This window comes from Exophiala xenobiotica, assembly GCF_000835505.1.
Source record: "Exophiala xenobiotica strain CBS 118157 unplaced genomic scaffold supercont1.2, whole genome shotgun sequence".
Lineage (NCBI taxonomy): Eukaryota > Fungi > Ascomycota > Eurotiomycetes > Chaetothyriales > Herpotrichiellaceae > Exophiala > Exophiala xenobiotica.
In genome coordinates this window covers 1,420,857-1,440,041 of record NW_013562493.1, presented here as the reverse complement: position 1 = coordinate 1,440,041, position 19,185 = coordinate 1,420,857, and the positions used below count along the sequence as shown (strand labels likewise).

Genomic DNA, 19,185 nt, shown 5'->3' with positions numbered 1-19,185 from the left:
ATCCGTGAGATGCATTGGTCGGAATAATGACATCGGTCGAATACGGACAACGTTTCCTCCGGATCTCAACGCGGCTCAACCACCTACTCCGTGCGTAACGAACACCATCCTTTTATGCACTATGATGAGAAGACTTTCCTTGCTGCCGTCACTAAATTTAGTCTGATACACTCATTTTATTCTGCTGCCTGATTTGTACTCCTGAATTGGATCTTTCCCTATCCAAATCTGTATTAATTGACCCGTGTCCATCCCCAGTCCCTCATTTGCCTCCTCGCTCAAAAGATTTCCTTCTTGTATGAGACGAACGCTGCCCTCGACGCTCCTTGAGGCAGCCCCTAGAACCGCACATATCAATTATCGTCCTCCACTTCGTTCCCAATCGACCGCAAGCCTGAGTGAGTCCGAGAACCTCGCTCCGACCTCCCGCCGCCCACCCGCGATGTCGGCCGACGCAGCAGATTCCGACAGTGAGCTGCAGGCCCGCGGACAACAGAGCCCTCTGGCCAGGCAGCGTGCCAAAGCCGAGAATCCACGAAGAAGTCGATTCGAAAACCTTTTCCCTCTCGGCTACAAAGAAGGATTCAGTCAGTGGTGGAGCAATCTACCTGCCGCGCAAGCTGAACACAAAGTCTTGTCCTTCATCCCATACCTTCAGCAGCCTCCCACACATACCCAGACCGGCTCCGAACCACCTTCACAGAATCCCTCGACTTTGTCCGTGGTCGATACATCTCCTTCTGCCAAAGCTGCGCCCATCACTACAAATTCCATTACCGATCCCCATGGCCCTCGAACGTGGTATTCGCGCATGGTGCCCCTGTCCGGCAAGAACAGAGCCTTGAACGAGTTCTGCGTCGAACGGACAGGCGAGGAAGCAGATCAGAGTCTGGTCATACTGCACGGGTACGGCGCAGGGTTGGGGTTTTTCTACAAGAACTTCGAAACATTATCACGCGCAAAGGGCTGGCAACTATACGCCCTGGATATGCTGGGTATGGGCCGCTCATCGAGACCTCCTTTCAGAATAAAATCAAAGACGCGGGAGCAACAGATTACCGAGGCCGAAGACTGGTTTATTGATTCGCTAGAAGAGTGGCGGGCAAAGCGAAACATTGAAAAAATGACGCTTGTGGGCCATTCTATGGGCGGGTATATGGCCGTCTGCTACGCCTTGAAATACCCAGGGCGACTCAACAAACTCATTCTGGCCTCGCCTGTGGGCATTCCAGAAGATCCCTACGCCACTCATGCTGCAATGCCCGAACCGCCCGAGTCGACATTCCAGAGCGAGTTTACCCAGGACCAGGAGACGGAAAGCACCGCCGCAAAAGATAACAATAACTTTATGAACGCGCGACAAAAGGCAGAGCAGGATCAACAGAAGCCAAATCCAAATCGCCTGCCTGCCGATAAGCAGGCCGGACAGACGCCGCCGAGGCGCCCGTATGCCCGATGGCTGACGTACCTGTGGGACGCAAACATCTCACCATTCAGCTTCGTGCGCTGGTCTGGCCCGCTCGGCCCACGTTTGGTGTCCGGCTGGACCAGTCGACGATTCTCGCATCTCCCATACGAAGAAGCTCTCGCGTTGCACGACTATAGCTACAGCCTGTTCAGACTTCGCGGTAGTGGTGAATATGCACTAGCGTATATCCTCGCCCCGGGCGCATTCGCGAGAAGTCCGTTGATCAGGCGTATCCATGGTCTTGGCCGGCAGCCTCTCCAAGCTGAGTCGTCGGCAGAACCAGTGCTCGAGAAGGGTCTTCCAGTCGTGCTAATGTATGGCGAGAACGACTGGATGGATGTTAAAGGTGGATATGCTGCGAAGAAGAAGATCGATGCGGAACGCGAGCGTGCTTTGAGAGGGAAATCGGAGGCGGAAATCGCCGAAGATCAGGGAGGTGCCAAGGTGGTAATTATCAAGAAGGCGGGACATCATGTCTATCTTGACAGTCCGGAGGAGTTCAATGAGGTCATGCTGGCCGAGATGGAAGATGTTCGGAGGCGCAGCGAAGGACTCAAGAAAGGAGGCATGAGCGGAGTTCAGGTTATTGATCGAAAGAGTGATTGAACAGACGTGCTAAAGAAACAGTCATCAAAAGCGCAGGAGTTTCGGATGGACTATGATCAACAACCTGTCCATGTGGAGATGCTCACTCTCAACGACATTACGACGAACCAGTTGGATTCCAAAGAGGCAAGACAGAAATTTGAGCGGAGTGCGGCAGAGCAACATGTTACAATGGTACATCCTGCCGCAATGCGCTATACGAAGACAAATCCGCAAAGCCGGACCTGCCTTACGGCCTGTGGCCAAGTATCTTTTTGAATACGCGAGTGATGTCCTGGATGCGCTGACTTTGTGAGGAGATGGGGAAGACTGAGAGGCTGTTGAGACAGTGTACATGAATGGCGGCGTTACTGCATGCAATGGAAGTCACCGCAGTTTGACGAGCGACTGTCCTTTGCGAGGGCGGCTCTCAAAGTACAACCATTTCTGATTGAGCGACAATCCCAGATTTTCTTGATAAAATGTTTTCAAACTGTTGCTCGTTAGCCAGATTAGACCGTTTTCAGTTCCTCATATAGACGACAGAAGAGTGTCAAGTCACCCAATGTATCTCACTTGATTGGCCAGAGCGACGCGCCTGTGAGTGGCAGGATCAGGATCAGGGGGCGTGACTTCGTTGCCTACTTGAGTCCTACCTCAACTGTCTTTCTTTCTCCTCAATCTATCCTGGAATTCGCTCTCCGATATCTGCACAACATCCTGCCTCCAAGAACCCGCCCATGACATATTATGAAGCTCCATGGAAATGAGGCGTCATGTCACGTTACCTCTGCCTTGCACGTAACTCCCAAGGCGCGTCAACAGGCAACCATCTCGGTCGCATCAAGGGCTTCCTGAGCAACAGTAAGACGGGCCAGAGCTCGAAGGTGATCAAACTCCGGAGCAGACAACTATCTTCTCAAATCGACTGAAAAGATCTGAGGTAACGTCATGAGATTAATTCCTCCCGAACCTTCGCACAGGGTATTACGAGATGATCCTACATCTGCAAGGAAGCCTTGCTAGACCACTGACTGATTGCGAGAAACGACTGACAGACCCAGCCCAGCCCAGACCAATTGCAAGAACGCCTCTTCGAAGCCCAAACAAATTGCAGCCATTGAAAAGGCGACACGCAGACCTGACTGACCGCCTTGTTGTGAACATATGCTAATCTTTGACCGCTCTCGCTCCATGAGGACGAAAGAGCAGCCCTGCATCCTCAATACGAAGCTTCCCAAACGCCTCTGAAAACGAAATCTCGAACCGTGGCAGCTAACCTGGCAACGGACGTAATTGTACCCACGAACATTCAATCCCGGCATGAAACAGCTTTTTTGGTTTCAATTCATCACGAATAACTCTGAGCTCGAACCATGCTCCGGGTCGCATCAAGCCGACGTCTTTCAGCCCTCCGTCCAGCGTTGATGGTGAAGGCCTCATTCTGATAACCCACTGATCGAGCCATGTGTGCCATGACCGCAGCTGGCGGCGTTGCTGACGGCACCTGCGGTAGTTCCGAAAAGCTCATGAGTTGCCTTCTCACATTCATCGCTCCGGGAAGCTGGATCGTGACAGGAACCATCTGTGTCCGCTTGAACTGATGCTCATTGATAATCTTCTTACTGAACATCCACCTCATCAGACCGAAGTCCGTCCTAACAGTGGCCAATTGTTGTCCTTTGCGGAAATGGTCATGTACCATATGCGAAAGCATGTTATTCCAGGCAAGAGCTGGGTCGTCGTCCGCTCTCTGGACGTATTTGTTGTCGCAGAGGAAACAACTGGCAGATGTTGGCAGCTCATGTCCTCGGAAGTGTGAAAAGACGTGCATCTTGAAAGGAACGATATCGGCGAAGACCTGCTCACAATCGAGGATTTGGAAGGGGCACAGCAAGTCGGCGTCTTCCCGACATCGAGATGGTACTGTCAATGTTCCATCTTGAGATTCTTCCAGCAAGTGCCCGTCTCCGAGGATGCTACTGGCCATGCTTGTGTCTATTGAGGAGTTTGACGACGAATCGGTTGATGTCTGCCGGGTCAATGGCGGTACTGCGTCGGTGGCGGTCGTGGACGCCATTGAAATCGCGTCGTCATCTCCTGCGACGGATACTGCAGAGGGCGATCTCACGCCTGTCTTTCTCGGAATCATGAAGTCTTTTTCCTGAGATTGCTAGCAAACCCAGTCGATCCGGTCTGAACTACAAATTGCCGGGATGCGGCGAAACGGCTTTCAGGTTCTCATCGGGGTCCTCGGGACTAATACAGTTCGATGTGCAGCGTATATTTTCGGCCATTACTGATGCCTGGTCAACTCGAGTCTCATGGAAGCAAATGATTTCAGCAATACGATGAGCTCACCATGCCAAATGTCGGCGCCGATTCCCGCTGATGCTGATGGGATATCTCAGAATCGATAGGGAACAATCTCGCCAAAATGCGGGGTCCGCTGCCCTCGTATTGGTTCCACCGCCGGCTTTTCTCTGCGGGAGAAACCCCAACGACAACTGCGATTTCAGAAAACAATGACCCAGGTCGCCGAATGTGAATCTGTCTTTGGACGGGGATGTCGCGACTGCGCGCAGATACAAAAAGAAGAGAATCCACAAGTCGCAGCTCCAGAGACTGACCTAGAGCCCCCGATGGGTCTTGTGCAATTTGTGACATGCAGTAGCGACCTCCCCCGCTGCACAGATATGCACCTGTCAGATAATGCCAGCACATCAAGCGTGCATAGCCGACGATCGGAGCTGATTGGGTGCAAACATGTGCTCGCCTTGGACCGGACGAACGTTTCTATCCTTTGATACTGTGTTGGTTCGGTCCGTGGGGCAGCTTGGTCGACGTCAATGCATACCAAGACTTTGTCTTGATGCTCGATCGGACAGCCGCATTGACGGAAGATGCAGTGCAGTGATGTGGCCATGCGAGCATTGGATTGAACTGTAAGCTACTAATATTCCATGTAAGGTCTTGATGGAAGGGTTAGTTTCTTCCTAACCGAAAAGAATATCGGCCGGCGCCACTCTTGATGCCCTACTTCTTACACAGCGTGTTAGTCCGGTGTCATTACATGCTCATGTCTAGAAAGACTGGCGTGGAACGAAGATGTTTATTAATTAGCTAGATACCTACTATATAGGTACCCCAATATAGGTACCAATATAGGTACCGTAGGGAAGGGGAAGCATCGTGTCCCAAACAGCCCCGCCGTCCACCTGTTGTTAAGAGCAAAACTTAAATCAAGGCAGAAAAGGCTTCGTCCTAGAGTCCGCCTTCAAAATAACCTGCCGAACCTCATTCCAAACCTTGTCACCAAACTCGCGCCCTTCCGGACCGACAATCATAGGGCCAACCTCGTAGATACGATCGTCCTTCCACATCTGGCCGTGCATTTCATCACCGACCAGCAGAGCCGTCATGTAGGAGTTGGCGCCCTGCTCGGCCGTCCTGGCAAAGACAGCGTAGAAGAGCCAGGCGAAAAACTTGAAAATGGGGTTACCCTTCATCTGTCGTCCCAGACCGCTTTTGCACATCCCCGGGCAGACGGTGTTGATGATGACTTTTGGGTGTTGTTGTTGCTGCTGTTGTCCTTGTCCTTGGTGTTGTTGGCCGCCGTCAAGGGACATGGACGAACCCTGTATGGTGACGGCGGAAGAAGAGGAGGCGGCTAGATGTCGCACCGCGTGCTCGAGCACGAGCTTCGACCGGGCGTACTGGATACTTCCGCCTGCGACGCCGGGAGGGAAGTTTATCGGAGCACTGAGGGCCTCGAGCGGCGACTCGCTGGCGATGAAGGCTCGCATTTTTTCGGGTTTCATTGTATTCGCGAGATCCGAGGATACGAATGTCAAATGCGGCTTGTACACGTTGTTTGAGGATTGGGATCGGGATTTCGCTGCGGCAGTAGCGAGAAGAACAGGTAAGAGGAGCACGCCGAGAAGGATCGTGCTCAGGACGTTGACTTGGATCGTTTCTTCCCAGCCGTCGTGACTGACTGAGTATTTCTTCATCATCAAGCCCGCGTTGAGGATGGCGCCGTCGATGGCTGGGAAGCGGGATTGCAGGGTGGTGACGAAATCTTGGACGCTGGAGAAAGAGTCCATGTCTAGAACGAGGGGGATGATTTCGGGGGTGCTCGGGCTAGTGGTGCTGTTCTTTGGGGTGGATTTGAGGGATTCCTCGATCTCGCGCTTTGCGGCCTGGCCTTTGGCATTGGTGCGGCCGGTTATGATTAGACGCTCCACGTTGAGAGCGGCGAGTTTCTTGCATGCTTCCAGGCCTAGGCCGGACGTCGCGCCTGTGATGAGGATGGTGAGGCCGGTGAAGGGTTGTGTGGCAGGAGAGGGAGGGTTGCGTTTTTGGTCGAGGAGACGTTTGAGGCCGGGCAGGGACATTGTGTGGTCAGAGGTTGAGTGTTAGATCGAGTAGGTTTTCGAAACTTGAATGTTATCACTTATGGATCTCAGGGCTGGCAAGACCAGGATCTGTACTCGATATACCTGGTAAGTTTGGAGTTCTTGACTCAAGGATCGAGTATTTCGGATTCTGTCCCGACGTATTTTCAACATTGATGAGATGCAACCATACTTATCGAAGTCCCAGTCATTTAGCCGCTGGTCTCATAGACTGCGATCGGCTGGTTTGCTGACCCGTCTTGTTGAGGTCTTTGGAGCCGTCAAGCTCTCGCTGACAAACATTTCATCTCAAAGGCTGCAGAGGAGCCTACCAATACTCCAGAACTTACCATTAAGCTAGCTTTTCATACACGTCGAAGCTCTGGTCAAGACATCAGACAGGACGCAAGATGTCTTGATCGCTAAGCAGCGCAACTCCAAAGTGGAAAGGAATACGACGGCGGAAGATGGGATGCCGGATGGGTGATTTTCCGCGCCTCGGGTCTGGATAGAGTCGGCTCCCGAGACAAGGCTGAGAAGGCTGAGGAGCGGGTGACTGGCGGTCGGCCGGCAAAGAATATCTGGTCGGGACAGAAAGCTGCCCACGTTGAATCCTGTGAGTGACTGGAGCGGAATTGAATCTATCAGTGCGGTCTCCTGGTGATATTGAGCTTGATATGCTCCTGGATAGATGAAGAAGAGCAGCGGGGTGCAGCGAGGAGGACAATCAAGGACAATGCAAACGAGGCCACACCTACTTGCTGCTGGTCCTTGAAATGACGATGGCGCTTTTCCCCTTTCGGAATCCAATGATTTTCGACATTGAATTGACTTCGTCGACCCAGGACACAGCGATCATAAACCATACAAACTTCACAAACACATATGCTGAATTGCCTCCACTGCGGCTGCCATGGTTGAGTCTTGCATGCTTAGGCCCAATTACCTTGACATCCTTCCACACCGATAATTGTGCTCATTCAGAATCCCCGATTTCGCGTCTGCCAGAATCCTCCTAAACCCACAATACACTACAAGTCCCAGCACATCATGGAGAACCTCAGTCTGAACGAGCCTCCTCCGGGGTCGCCACAGCGTCAAATGGGACAGATGCCACAGCCCAGCGCTGTATTACCCGACGTACAGCCTCAAGGCCCGCCCCAGCTCCCGCCGCAGATGTTCACGACCGCGGCGCAACTACTTGATTTGACGGACAGTATGTGTCTCTTTGCGCCATACCCCTATCGCGCCCCGAGATTTTCGTGGCCGTATCATGAGTCCGGCAGTCCGTCCATTCGTGGCACCGCGCAACAAAAGAGCACATAGTCTGCTTTTACGAGCTTCATACTGATCTCCGAGTGTTTAGAGAAACTCCTCCTTGTCCTCCGCGATGGTCGTAAGATCTCCGGTGTCCTCCGCTCATGGGACCAATTTGCCAACCTTGTCCTGACCGACACACGCGAACGATACTTTGTCACGACCGCCGAATCAGAACCTAGACATCTCTACTGCGATATCCCTCGAGGAACGTACCTCGTCAGGGGCGAGAACGTGCTATTGTTGGGTGAAATTGATCTGGATAAAGACGACGACCCGCCGCCAGGGTACGAGGAGGGCGATGTCGAGGAAGTGTTCCAGATACAACGGGCAGCTGAGATGCAGAGGAAGCGCAAGGATAAGATCAAGATCAAGAAGGTCGCGCAGCTGTGGGGTGGGGAGATGGAAGGCAGCGGGGAGGTCCTTTTTTGAACTATTCTGGTATTCAGCGTGCACCGGCTGTTTGCAAGATGCGAGACAGGGGAAAGCAGCAAGATATCGATCTCCATTTGATGGAGATAGAAGGCACAGTGAAATATGATTCACTAGTGGCCCTCGACCATCTCAGGGGGTATGGGGTCTGTTTCGGCAAACTCCCACAAAGCGAGAATGGGTCACGAAACAGCAAATCGAAGAACAAGAATCAGAGCAGAATATTGTGAAATGCTTGTGGTCTCTGTGATGAAAGCAACCTTTTGGCGTCAGCTCTAGTTAAGCGCACTCTTTTGAAGCCTTATTGGTTCAAAGTCTGCGTAGCGCTGCAATATTATGTTGCTTTTCAAAGATCTTCCTGGCTCGATCGTCTTTTCAACCAGCACCTTTGTTGCTCCATCGTGCCTTCAGCGCAAAAGCCTTTCTCGAGATTTCATTTCATTAGCACGGGACTCCACAGCACTTGGGATATCTTGATGCCTGCCAGCTTGACCATTCGTGAGCTCAACCGTCCAATGGTGGAAGTTATCTTCGTAATCCGTATCCGGGCATGTGGTAGTCTCCCATCATGGTGAATTTCCCAAAGATGAAAAGGAGCAGTGCACGCATGACCACTCAACTCGACTCCAGCCGACCAAGCCAGTTGATCACCATCATGGCCTGTATGATGGCGACCCTTTCTCCGAATCTCAAGCCATCCCAGCTGCCCGCTTGCACCGTCATATTCCACATCTTGAGGACTTCGACGTCGTTCTCCATGGCAACACGTGCGGTCTGTTTGTCAAAGTCCCAAATCTCCTGGTTACCCTTGCGGTTCTTGATTTCGACGTGTCCTGCAGCAGTCGGACCGATCCAGAGCATGGGCGTTTTGCGCTTCGAAGCGTCGGCCAATGCGAGGAACTCGAGCAGAGATTTGGTCGCTGCCTCAGCGGACGCGGTGCTCGGCGAGAGTGAGTGGATGATCGGGACGGGTTTGTAATTTGACTGTGGGACTGGAGGGACGAGGGACTTGAATTTCTGCAGAACGTCGTTTGGAGCAGGGGAATTTGAGAGGGGAAGGAAGGCATGTGGTGTGCGGTGACAGAGGTATGCACTCGTCTGAGGATTGTTGCTGTTTCTCACCACGTCCCCGCTGTTCGTGACGTAGAATTGAGTGCAGGCTTGAGAGGTGAATTGGTTGTCGCAGCGGCATGTGTGGAGAGTGTTCTTGTCCATGTCCCATGTCTTGAGGGCGCCTGAGGCCAGGTCTTGACGGAGAAGAACGTTGAAGCCGTTGTAAATGGTTTCCAAGGCGGAGTCGCCCACGAAAACTATGCTGTCGAAGCGTTCGAGGATCATACAGATCTCGGCAACGGTGTACCAGCGATAGTGACAGTCTATTGTCATGTTAATGTGAGTGTGGAGAGTGAGAAGACAGGGCATTCTGACCTCTAGGTTGGTATGGTGCATCGAAGCCGATACGGCCGCCATGAGACATGGATTCCAGGAGGTCCTGGCGTCGAGAACAGTAGGCATGGTTGACGTCTTTCGCAGGAATGTAGAGATCGCTGGCTTGGATGTTGCATTCTGCAAAGCCGTGGAAGCTGCCGAAGTAGCTGGTGAGATTGTGTTAATCGGGTGCGGGTAAAGTGAAGGGGACATGAGACTCACTTGCTGAAGTCCTGGTAGATGATTGGGACTTTGTCAGACTGGTTCGGGGCGTCCCAGTGACCGGCGAGAGGCAAGACGATCCAGCCCAGGTACATCAGGAAGAAGAAGTACGAGTAGGCAAGGAGGTAGTAGAAGAACTTGACCCAGCTGAAGGCGTCGATGAGGTCCTCGACTTTGAAGATCAGGCGGGAGAGCCATGTTGGTCGTCGGACAGGAGAGGGTGGAGGAGGAAAAGGATCGATGTAGTTGCCCTCAGTCTTGTGCGTGGTAGAAGGAGAGCCGACCGAGGAGGAGGAAGACCCGCCGTCTGTGGCCACTGTGCTGGACGGCATCATGTATGGACCGATGATGTCGCGCGAGAGGAACGAATGGAGGATAGAGTTGTACGATCCAGGTGAGAGAGGGTATGATGCGATGAGATGCGCGATGGAAGGGTGCGGAAGATGTTTGAGATCTGGCAAGAAGAACAAGGACAAACCTGAACGTATTCTTCTTCACTTTATGAATCAAGACATTCTTTCACTATCAAGAACCCAGTAAGACCAGTTGCTCCAAATGACAAGTCTTACCTGTAATCTGGCTCAACATGTGGCTCATCCTCCTTCGTCAATCATTCATAAAGGTTGCCCATTCATCGTCTCATCAAACAATACTCTGTGTTCCCATCCGGACCAAACAGAGACAAGCTGACGAGGCTGGCAGATGCTCTCCACTAAGGAGTATCCTGAGTTCAAAGGCACGTTCATCAGTTAGATCTACTCACGCATGGTTGAGACTCTGAATTCCAGCCAAATGCTCATCGAAAGTACACCAATCTCCCAGCTCCTATGTCAAGGGCCGTCCTTCAGGCCTCAGCCCTTTGATTGAGTGGAAAGTGCGCTTCTTGGTTTGCCAACGGGCATACCTGCTTTAAACCACCTGAAGACACCAGGCTGGCCTGACAAGATAATCCACGACATCTCTTCGACATGACACGCAACAAAAAGATGCGACCTGCCGGTCGTGCGCTCAATGGACCGTCATCCTCTTATCGAAGCAGACGAAGATAGCAAGGGAATTGTTGATCTTCAGCCTCTACCGATATCACCCGATCACATAAGGCTGCACACGGAAAGCGGCGGGTCCAGTCTTCCAATCTGCGGAAGGCAGGAAGAGGCATCCCGCCAAAGCTCGAGCAGACATGGTTGCAGCAATCTGGCCATTGCAAGAGTATCCGACAGGAAGAGAAGCGTGTGCAAAGGAAGGAAAAAGGGTGGGATACAACGACACCAGGGTCGAAAATTAACGATGGAGCTGTAACAAGTGCACTGCATGGCCCATCGACCGTTGTGCTTGGTACTTGGTATTTGTAGCTCCAGGTCTCCCGCTTCGGACCAGGGGAATGATGGATGTGGATGGAATTCTGGTGGTCCTCCTTGTCCTTTTCTTCTGAGCTGCTCCACAATCATGTGCCCATCAAGCCTCTCCCCACAGCCGAAGACAGAGCGAGTCACGGCACCATTCAATCCTCACGCTTTGCTCATACCGCTCGGCGCTCACACCTGCGTTCTTGGAGCCTCTCCCACACGAGTCCTTCTTGATCTACGCTGCTGCTTAACATCTTCTCGAATCCTCAAACAGCATCGTCATTTTCCCGTCCGAGCATCTGCTCCCTCGACCTTTGTTGCGTTGCAACTGTCGCCAGCTGCAGCGGACCACCGTCTGCACCTCGGCTTGACGCATTGAATCCAGATTCGGAGAACATCGGACACTCACACATTCCCTTCTTTGACTCGCATTTTGAGTCACCACGATACTCGCCCCCCGACCGTTCGAGTTGTTCTCCCTCCAAGTACCAGGCCGCAAGGCCTGATCCTTGATCAACATGTCGTGGAAGCCCTCTGAGAAGTTGATGCAAACAATTGCCCACTATGCAAGCTTTCCACCGACCGGCGTCAGTCTTCGTCAGATGGTGCAGTTTGGCGAGCGACCGTCGACTGGTAAGTCCTTCAATTAACTGTTACCATTGACTCTACTAACTCCCATCCACAGGCACCCTCTTTCGCGCCTCTCAATTCCTCTCCGAAGAGCTTCCGGTGCGTCTCGCTCATCGAGTAGAAGAGCTGGGTAAGCTACCAGATGGTCTGAATGACATGACATCCATACAAAAAGTCCGAGATTGGTACGCTCAGTCATTTGAGGAGATCACAACCATGCCGCGACCTGATCTCGACCACGAAACTCGAAACCGGCTCCTCAATCCACCCAAGAAACCGAGCAACAAGCTCTCTTCGACTACTCGGAATCCCAGTCTGAAGCACGACGAGAATGGCAATGGCAAGGGCTCTCTGAACTCCCGACGGTATTATGCCGCTCTAGATGACGGACGAGAATGGCCTCCGGTCCTTGCGGAGTACAACCGGAAATTTGCCCGCACCCTCGAGATGATCAAGAGAAGACACGACCCAGTCGTAACAACAGTGGCCCAGGGCATCAACGAGTGGAAGCGAAAGCAACAACGCATGCAGATTGACTCGTCAATACAATCATTCCTCGACCGCTTCTACATGTCGCGCATTGGCATTCGAATGCTCATCGGACAACACATTGCTCTCACCGAACAACAATCTCACAGACATCCCAACTACGTCGGCATTATATGCACAAAGACAAATGTGAGGGAACTTGCCGAAGAGGCGATCGAGAACGCGAGATTCGTGTGCGAAGATCATTACGGCTTGTTTGACGCACCAAAAGTTCAATTGTTTTGCAACCCCAGTCTCAATTTCATGTATGTGCCGGGCCATCTGTCACATATGCTGTTCGAAACACTCAAAAATTCGTTACGAGCGGTCGTGGAAACGCACGGCGCAGACAAAGAGGATTTCCCAGTCACAAAAGTGATTGTCGCAGAGGGAAAAGAGGACATTACCATCAAAATCAGCGACGAAGGAGGTGGAATACCGAGATCGGCCATCCCTCTCGTCTGGACATACATGTACACTACAGTCGACACGACACCAGAGTTGGACCCGGGGTTTAATGCAAGTGATTTCAAGGCGCCCATGGCTGGGTTTGGGTACGGCTTACCCATTTCACGCTTATACGCGAGATATTTCGGAGGAGATTTGAAGTTGATCTCAATGGAAGGGTGAGCCACTTGTTCTTCCCCTCTGCTAGGGAATATATGAAAAGCTAACGTTGAGATCTCAAGGTACGGCACGGATGTATACTTGCATCTCAATCGACTTTCCTCGTCGTCGGAACCTCTGCAATAACAATTAGCAGTCATGAGGGATAGCAGCGGGTCCCAAGGATTGGCGTTGAACGGTACAGTGAGACATCGAAACTCTTCGTTGTCGAGCATGAGCACTGGGCGTCTGGCCGCGATGCGCTCACGCTTACGAAGTCGAGAGATCTCGGAACGGAAACAGGTCGGTGACGCCGAGAGTATGATCAATGAGGAGCCCAATGCCATGCAACCTGGAGGGGCGAGTCAGTGGTTGGAATGAGATGGGAAATGCACAGACGGAGAACTGCGAGAAAGCGTCAGCAGAGATGAAATGAAAATTGATTGATGTTCAAGATTTTCGAGTTTGTATTTTCCTTCGACGTGCCAAGTGAATCGCCCTGAAGGCAGCTCGTCTCTGCCAGAAGGCAGTGCACGTCGGGCTTCGTCGCTTCCACCTCTGACGGTCTTGATGAGGCCACGTTTGATGAGCCAGGATCGATATCCCACGGCTCTGGTGAAGCCGAAGCTATCCCAGTCTGTAGACGGGAGCCCGATATCAACAGTTCGCCTAGCAGAAACTGGAAAGATGCGTCCATATCGGAATTCAGAACCAGGAAATTAACGAAAGTTTCGCGACTGTCACTGAGACCCGAGCTTGAGCCTCACTCCAACCAACTCTGATAAAGTGAGAGTTTGTCCGGTCTCGATCAACAGTTTGAAGTTCTTTTTCTTCGAGATTTTGATAGCTTGGATTTGTTCGTCTCCTGACATGACTTGCAGAAGAAAAAGAGTGTAGAGCCGTGATAAAGTCCTTGTGCATTCCACGATAGGAGTTCCTCGATGCAACTTCCAGTGGATTTCTAGAAACTCGAGCTCTGGATAACCCTGTTCATAGTCTCCGTAAGCTGGGGGGAAATGTTCGCTTCAGGATCTTCGACAAAAGTGCCTGTAGTGGAATCGAAAATCGGACTGTCCTCGAGAAATTCCATCAAGTCGTGAGCAGTGGCCCGGCACGCCGGATCTTCAAGAAGCATTTCATGAACGCATAGCCCGAAAATTCGTAGGCTGTACCGCTGGGAGGTGACCATTTCCTTCAAAATTGGTCGCAGGCGCTCGAGTTCTCGAGCATACTGGCATGATGCTGTCTCGACGATATACAGAATCGCGTCAAGACTGCTAGAGCCTCCGATCGCAGCAGCCAATATTAGCAGGAAGCAGCAACCTAGTGCAAAGACGTCGGATTGCATACTGCTACTTTCGTAGCCTTGAACACAGAGCCGTAAGATCCGTGGAATGTCCGGCTGTTGATGTCCCGAATATAAGGTGTCTGCTCCGCCCTGGCATACCTTGACCACTCGACGCCGGGAAGCCCTGTTAGATTCTCCATTAGAGAAGTCCCGTCAGGCTGAGTCGCGACATCGGCTTCTAGGCACAGACAAAGTCCAGCACATTCAGTCTGCTGTGTCGGAGAAGGAGGGTCCCAATCCACCCAATGTCGGTCGACGCCTCTAGAGAATAAGAGTATTGCAAGAGCTGTGACACAGCCTGTTATAAAGATTGTGGCAGCGAAAGCGAGAGAAGTTGTTGTGCGCAGGTTGTGTCGGTCAACCGCTGTCCATCGACCAGGGCTGCTTCAGGCACCAACATTGGCTGCAGCGTGGAAGCTGCAGGGCAGACGACCAGATGATTCGTGGCACCAATCATGCTGAACTCAACCAATACGACTCCGGGCGTTGGTGATGCAGTTCGGGGCTATTTTTCTGGATTGGTTTCAAGTTGATGGCTGCAGACGCCCATTTTTCGCGTATGCGGTTGCGGCAAGAGGGCAAACAAATGTCGCAATGCAGCTAGAATGGAAGTCCATGCTTATGCTTGCTCTCACAGCTGCAGTGCTGGGATATTCCTTCTGATATATCTCGAGACAGTCATGTGCATTTTTCTATGAGAATTCATATCATCTTTGCTACTGCAGTCATCAGTCATAACAGCGAGGGAATCAGCTCAGCTCACGTTGTGGGTGTGGTCTGTCGGTGCTGCAAGATACATGTCGAGGCGTAAGAGAGAAGGAGTATCGAAGTGCAACAAGTAGTCCACAGGTTCGGTAGGAGTCAACACCGTCCATGTCAGTTCCTTCCATGCCGCCCAGCAAACCTCGCATTGCCCCTACCTCTCTTCCCTACACCACCGCCACCCCTGAACTTCGACTGCGTCTGCATCGGTCCTCTACTCTTCTCCACGCCTAGGCCTCGCCGTTGCTGTCTAGCATCTTGCTTTCCTCCTCCTCCTCTTCCTCTTCCTTCTGCTCCTGCTCCTGCTCCAGGAGACCTGGGACTTCCCGAACCTTGCATGATCTGGCGGGCAACCTGCCTCGCTTCCTCGACGTCGAGATTCATCTCCTCACCATCTCTCTGACGCGTCTCTTGCTTGGCCTTCTTCTGCATGCCGCTCTTGACCTTCAATTTGCCCTTCTGCCCACGTCGGACCGCATCGGCGCCCGACACGGCGTCGAGGTAGGCGTTGATCGAGTTATCCTGCCCGGCGCCAGCTCCTGACATCGCGACATCAACATCTTCGTCAGCTTCGTCGCCGTCAATGTTACCGAAAACGAGTTTGCCGTCCTCGTTGACTTTCGCTTTTGACATCTTTCTGGAGGAGGCCTGAGCATCTCGTAGTCGACCCAACTTCCTGCTCGAAATGTTGCCCATACTCTTCGGGTCGAGCAGATCAAGAGGCTCGTCTTCCTCGTCTTCCTGTCGGATATACTGCTGCTCGCCCCTTCTCTTTCCAGCAGTGGTGGACTTCTTGAACGCCACGCCAGACATAGCATCGTCACCATCTTCATCACTGTCTCCTTCGCCGCCATCAATCTCCGAATCATCATCTTCAGAGCCGTACACGGCCTCGTCGAATGCATTGTCATGCTTCTCTCGCCCACCGAATTCTTCTTCCTCCTCCGCATCTTCCTCGTCATTGCCCTTGGTCTTCTTCTTAGCTCGGTCTCTCCGTTTTCTTATGTTGACAATCATCTTGCGATCATCTCCACCAGCCCAGCTCTCCACCTTCGACGCGTCAAATCTTCTTAAACACCGATCGAGGATCCCCTTGATCTTGGCCCTTAGTCGGCCTTTGTTCTCTTTGCTCCACGCCATCAAGCCCGGCACTATCGCAGGCATTCTCGGCTCGAGCATCGTAACAGGCAGGACAACAACCATGACTTTGACAAACCCCAAAACCGCACGCACGATTTCTCGATTATTCGACTGCAGAAACATCGTCACCGTGTCGACAAGCTCTTCTTTCGTCTTGTCCGATAGCTGGCCATGATATTCCCACAACAATCGACTCAGAGCGATCACGCTGGCCGCGACCATATGTGGAGCGACACCGGCCAGACCCGCGCTGACCATGGTGAACACCTCTTCGAGGCTAGCTGGCGCATCCGGGGAGTCGTCCGGCATATGCGACACGAGTCTGTTTCGGATGACTGTATCTGGTGGATTCGTAGGGTCGGAGATCTTATTCGTCACGGCGATGAGTAGGTCGAAGCCTGCTGTTCGTGCTTTTTCGTTGCTGTCTTTGCACGCCAGAACGACTTCGCTTAGAATGCTAGGGATGAAGTGCAGATCGGACAAGGGGAGGAAGGAGATGAGCGTTTGAATCGCCAGTATGCGGTCTCGTCGTGCAGGAACGGGCGTGGTTTCGGAAGTCTGCAATATGAGCTGTTGCAGTTCTGTGTTCCGGGCTGTGAGGGCTTCGGAGCCGGTCTTGGAAGTTGACAGTCTGGGGATCAGTTTGTATGCTTTCTTGATGAGTTGCGGGTCGGATTTCAGCACCACTGGATTTGTCAGGATGTTCGAAGAGATTGAGAATAGAGATGAGAACGTCGATCGAGGTAGATGAACAGATAGGGCGATGACGAGATCAAGAAGCGTATGAGACGTTGGTGGTAATTTGTTGCCTACGGGCTGGTTTTGTTCTTTCTTCGGGGGTGGCTGATCCGGCTTTGGTAGTGCCTCCTCTAGCATTTTGGACACGCGTTCAAATGTGTCGACTAGATCTTTCTCGGGAGTAATGCTGAGGTAGGCGTTGATACACTGCAGAATGTATGCTCGGGACTGAGGCAGCGTTTGGCTGTAGACGTTGAAGAGCACGGCTAGAAGGTTTCCGGCAAACGTTGACAGATGCTGGATGTTCTTCTCGGCGTCTGCTCGTGACATGCGTCGTTCGAGGAGCAACACTTCGTCCGATAGATCTGATGCCAGTAATGCCTGGTAGGATTCCACTAGATTCTGCAACCCTCTGCAAAGATCAACTCGGAGCTCGGTCTGTTGGTATAGCAGGTTTGATATCATTTCAGCAAAGGGTTGGTCCATGGCAACTTGCAAATCCAAAGGCAAGTCGCAGTATCCAGGCAATGTGGCCCAGACCTGTTGTATCACCGTCTCGAAGATCTTGACGTCCATTGTCTTCTCACCTTTGCCGTGATCAAGGATGCGTTGATACATGGCTTCACTGAGAGGGACGAGATCTGATTTGAAATGAGCCAGATACGTGTTCGAGACATGATCTCTCAAAACTGGAAGAAGCCATGCTCGACCAGGCTGACCTGGCTGTGGTTTGATCAAATTGTGCGGTAGAATGCTCAGCACAGCCCCAGGACCAAGATTTCGAATAGCATGACCCAGGACCTCGTCTGCTTCCTTTTTGCCTTGGAAGCCCTCATTACTCCTCAATTGTCCTATTGCTTTCACGATCGGGAGTAGAAAGGGATCACCCCGCCACCGTAGAGCATCGAATAACGCTGCCAGAGCACTGAATACTTCCATCCATGCCGTCTGATATTTGACAGCCAAGAGCCCGAGGGCCTTCTGTGAGATTTGTTCCAACAGCTTTTCGTCATAGACTGACGGATCTGATATCGCGCTGTCCGGGACACAGTTGGCGAAGAAAGAAATGAGACACTCTGACGCTGAAACTCTGATGTTATGCGACGGACTAGTCAAAAAGGCTGCCACCAAGTCGAATAGTTCAGGAAGCTTGGCGAAGGTGTCTTCCGGCTCAACCGCTGCAGCTGTGCCATATCCTCGGGACAGAATGGCTATCCAAGGAGGTATCAGCTGCGAATCGTTCTGAGCAGGTTTCAACTCGACTATAGCCTCCAACAAACGCGGTAATTTGGATGATGACACCTCGTCTTGCATGCCCTCGAATATCACTTCGAACACTTCAAATGCGCTCATCACCAGAAAGTCGTTCCTCGATCGCGATATTCCCAAGAGCAGTTCGCAAAGAGATTCGATTTTCTTGCTAGGCCATCCACCAGAAGCCACAGCGATCGTCTTGGTCAATTGCAGAGCGTGTATCACTGCGGGTTCATGACTATCATCTGGTCTGCCTCGCTGACGCTTCGCTTGATGGGCTGTATCCACTGCATTCTTGAGGTTGTTCTGCGCCGCCGTCGCACATAGTTCCGCAGCTGGATGGTCGATTGCAGGGCCCGGTGGGGGCGTCTTCAACACTTTTGTCAATGCTTCCTGCGCCCGCTTTCTTATCTTCGGCCTCGGGTCAATCGCTAGTGTAAGAAGTACCACAATGGCCTGTCTAGGGCTCGTTTGGTTTTGTGGCAGATTCCATGCTGCGGAGTCCTGAGCCACCAATAATGACTCTAGACAGCCAATCGCAGATCGCAGTAAGGGCGCGTTCGAGGTCGTGGCACTTAGAAATGGTGCTAGGAGGGAGAGGATCGTACTGAACTGTGTTCGGAGGAGGCTCGCGGATACATAAGATGTCACTAGGTCGAGGAGGTAGACTGTGGAGGTAAGAATCTCATTGTCGCTAGACTGCTGGGCAGCAGACGAAGACTGCTTGAGAAGCGCAAGCAGAGCAGCAAAATACGCTGTGGGTGTGAATTTGGTTTTCTGCTCCGAGAGGGTTTCTTCGATCGAGGACAAGACTACGGTTGTCTGCGCAGGTTAGAACTCAATTTGGAGCCATATTGAAGGCCGGACGTACATGTTGTTGACTTTGAAGATTTGGCGATTTGATCTTAGCCAACTTCTCCTCCAACGACATCTTGATAGTGTGTTACGACTGGGAGGAACTTCATGTGGGCATCGCTGAACAAA

The 19,185-nt window shown here is 52.1% G+C and overlaps 7 protein-coding genes across 10 annotated transcripts; 3 read left to right on the top strand and 4 right to left on the bottom strand.

The window, feature by feature from the left end:
• Positions 1-98: 98 nt before the first annotated feature.
• PV05_02724 (uncharacterized protein) lies at positions 99-2,639 on the top strand. The gene has a single exon (XM_013463310.1). The coding sequence runs from the start codon at positions 299-301 to the stop codon at positions 2,072-2,074; it is 1,776 nt and encodes a 591-aa protein (XP_013318764.1). The 5' UTR covers positions 99-298; the 3' UTR covers positions 2,075-2,639.
• Positions 2,640-3,009: 370 nt separating this feature from the next.
• Positions 3,010-4,627, bottom strand: PV05_02723 (uncharacterized protein). The gene is made up of 2 exons (XM_013463309.1): positions 4,415-4,627; positions 3,010-4,352 (listed from the first exon to the last, which is right to left on the bottom strand). Exon 2 carries the CDS (start codon positions 4,203-4,205, stop codon positions 3,405-3,407), a length of 801 nt encoding a protein of 266 aa, XP_013318763.1. The 5' UTR covers positions 4,206-4,352; positions 4,415-4,627; the 3' UTR covers positions 3,010-3,404.
• A 529-nt stretch (positions 4,628-5,156) lies between these two features.
• PV05_02722 lies at positions 5,157-7,161 on the bottom strand. 2 transcript variants are annotated; one of them, XM_013463308.1, is made up of 2 exons: positions 6,801-7,161; positions 5,157-6,742 (listed from the first exon to the last, which is right to left on the bottom strand). In XM_013463308.1, the coding sequence occupies exon 2, from the start codon at positions 6,448-6,450 to the stop codon at positions 5,296-5,298; it is 1,155 nt and encodes a 384-aa protein (XP_013318762.1). In that variant the 5' UTR covers positions 6,451-6,742; positions 6,801-7,161; the 3' UTR covers positions 5,157-5,295. The 2 variants fall into 2 exon arrangements, with proteins under 2 accessions (XP_013318762.1, XP_013318761.1); XM_013463307.1 differs by having other exon boundaries at positions 5,157-6,540.
• Positions 7,162-7,315: 154 nt separating this feature from the next.
• On the top strand, positions 7,316-8,498 carry PV05_02721 (uncharacterized protein). Its single transcript, XM_013463306.1, has 2 exons — positions 7,316-7,666; positions 7,817-8,498. The coding sequence occupies exons 1-2, from the start codon at positions 7,501-7,503 to the stop codon at positions 8,197-8,199; spliced, it is 549 nt and encodes a 182-aa protein (XP_013318760.1). The 5' UTR covers positions 7,316-7,500; the 3' UTR covers positions 8,200-8,498.
• PV05_02720 lies at positions 8,434-11,152 on the bottom strand. Of its 3 annotated transcripts, none has more exons than XM_013463303.1 (4): positions 10,613-11,152; positions 9,850-10,561; positions 9,628-9,794; positions 8,434-9,575 (listed from the first exon to the last, which is right to left on the bottom strand). In XM_013463303.1, exons 2-4 carry the CDS (start codon positions 10,182-10,184, stop codon positions 8,815-8,817), a joined length of 1,263 nt encoding a protein of 420 aa, XP_013318757.1. In that variant the 5' UTR covers positions 10,185-10,561; positions 10,613-11,152; the 3' UTR covers positions 8,434-8,814. The 3 variants fall into 3 exon arrangements, with proteins under 3 accessions (XP_013318757.1, XP_013318758.1, XP_013318759.1); XM_013463304.1 differs by having other exon boundaries at positions 9,850-10,573; positions 10,754-11,152; XM_013463305.1 differs by having other exon boundaries at positions 9,850-11,152.
• A 91-nt stretch (positions 11,153-11,243) lies between these two features.
• On the top strand, positions 11,244-13,415 carry PV05_02719 (uncharacterized protein). The gene is made up of 3 exons (XM_013463302.1): positions 11,244-11,828; positions 11,881-12,979; positions 13,043-13,415. Exons 1-3 carry the CDS (start codon positions 11,714-11,716, stop codon positions 13,104-13,106), a joined length of 1,278 nt encoding a protein of 425 aa, XP_013318756.1. The 5' UTR covers positions 11,244-11,713; the 3' UTR covers positions 13,107-13,415.
• Positions 13,416-15,183: 1,768 nt separating this feature from the next.
• PV05_02718 (uncharacterized protein) lies at positions 15,184-19,132 on the bottom strand (the record flags this gene model as incomplete). Its single annotated transcript, XM_013463301.1, has 2 exons — positions 15,184-19,023; positions 19,073-19,132. The coding sequence occupies 2 exons, from the start codon at positions 19,130-19,132 to the stop codon at positions 15,184-15,186; spliced, it is 3,900 nt and encodes a 1,299-aa protein (XP_013318755.1).
• Between the last annotated feature and the right edge of the window lie 53 nt (positions 19,133-19,185).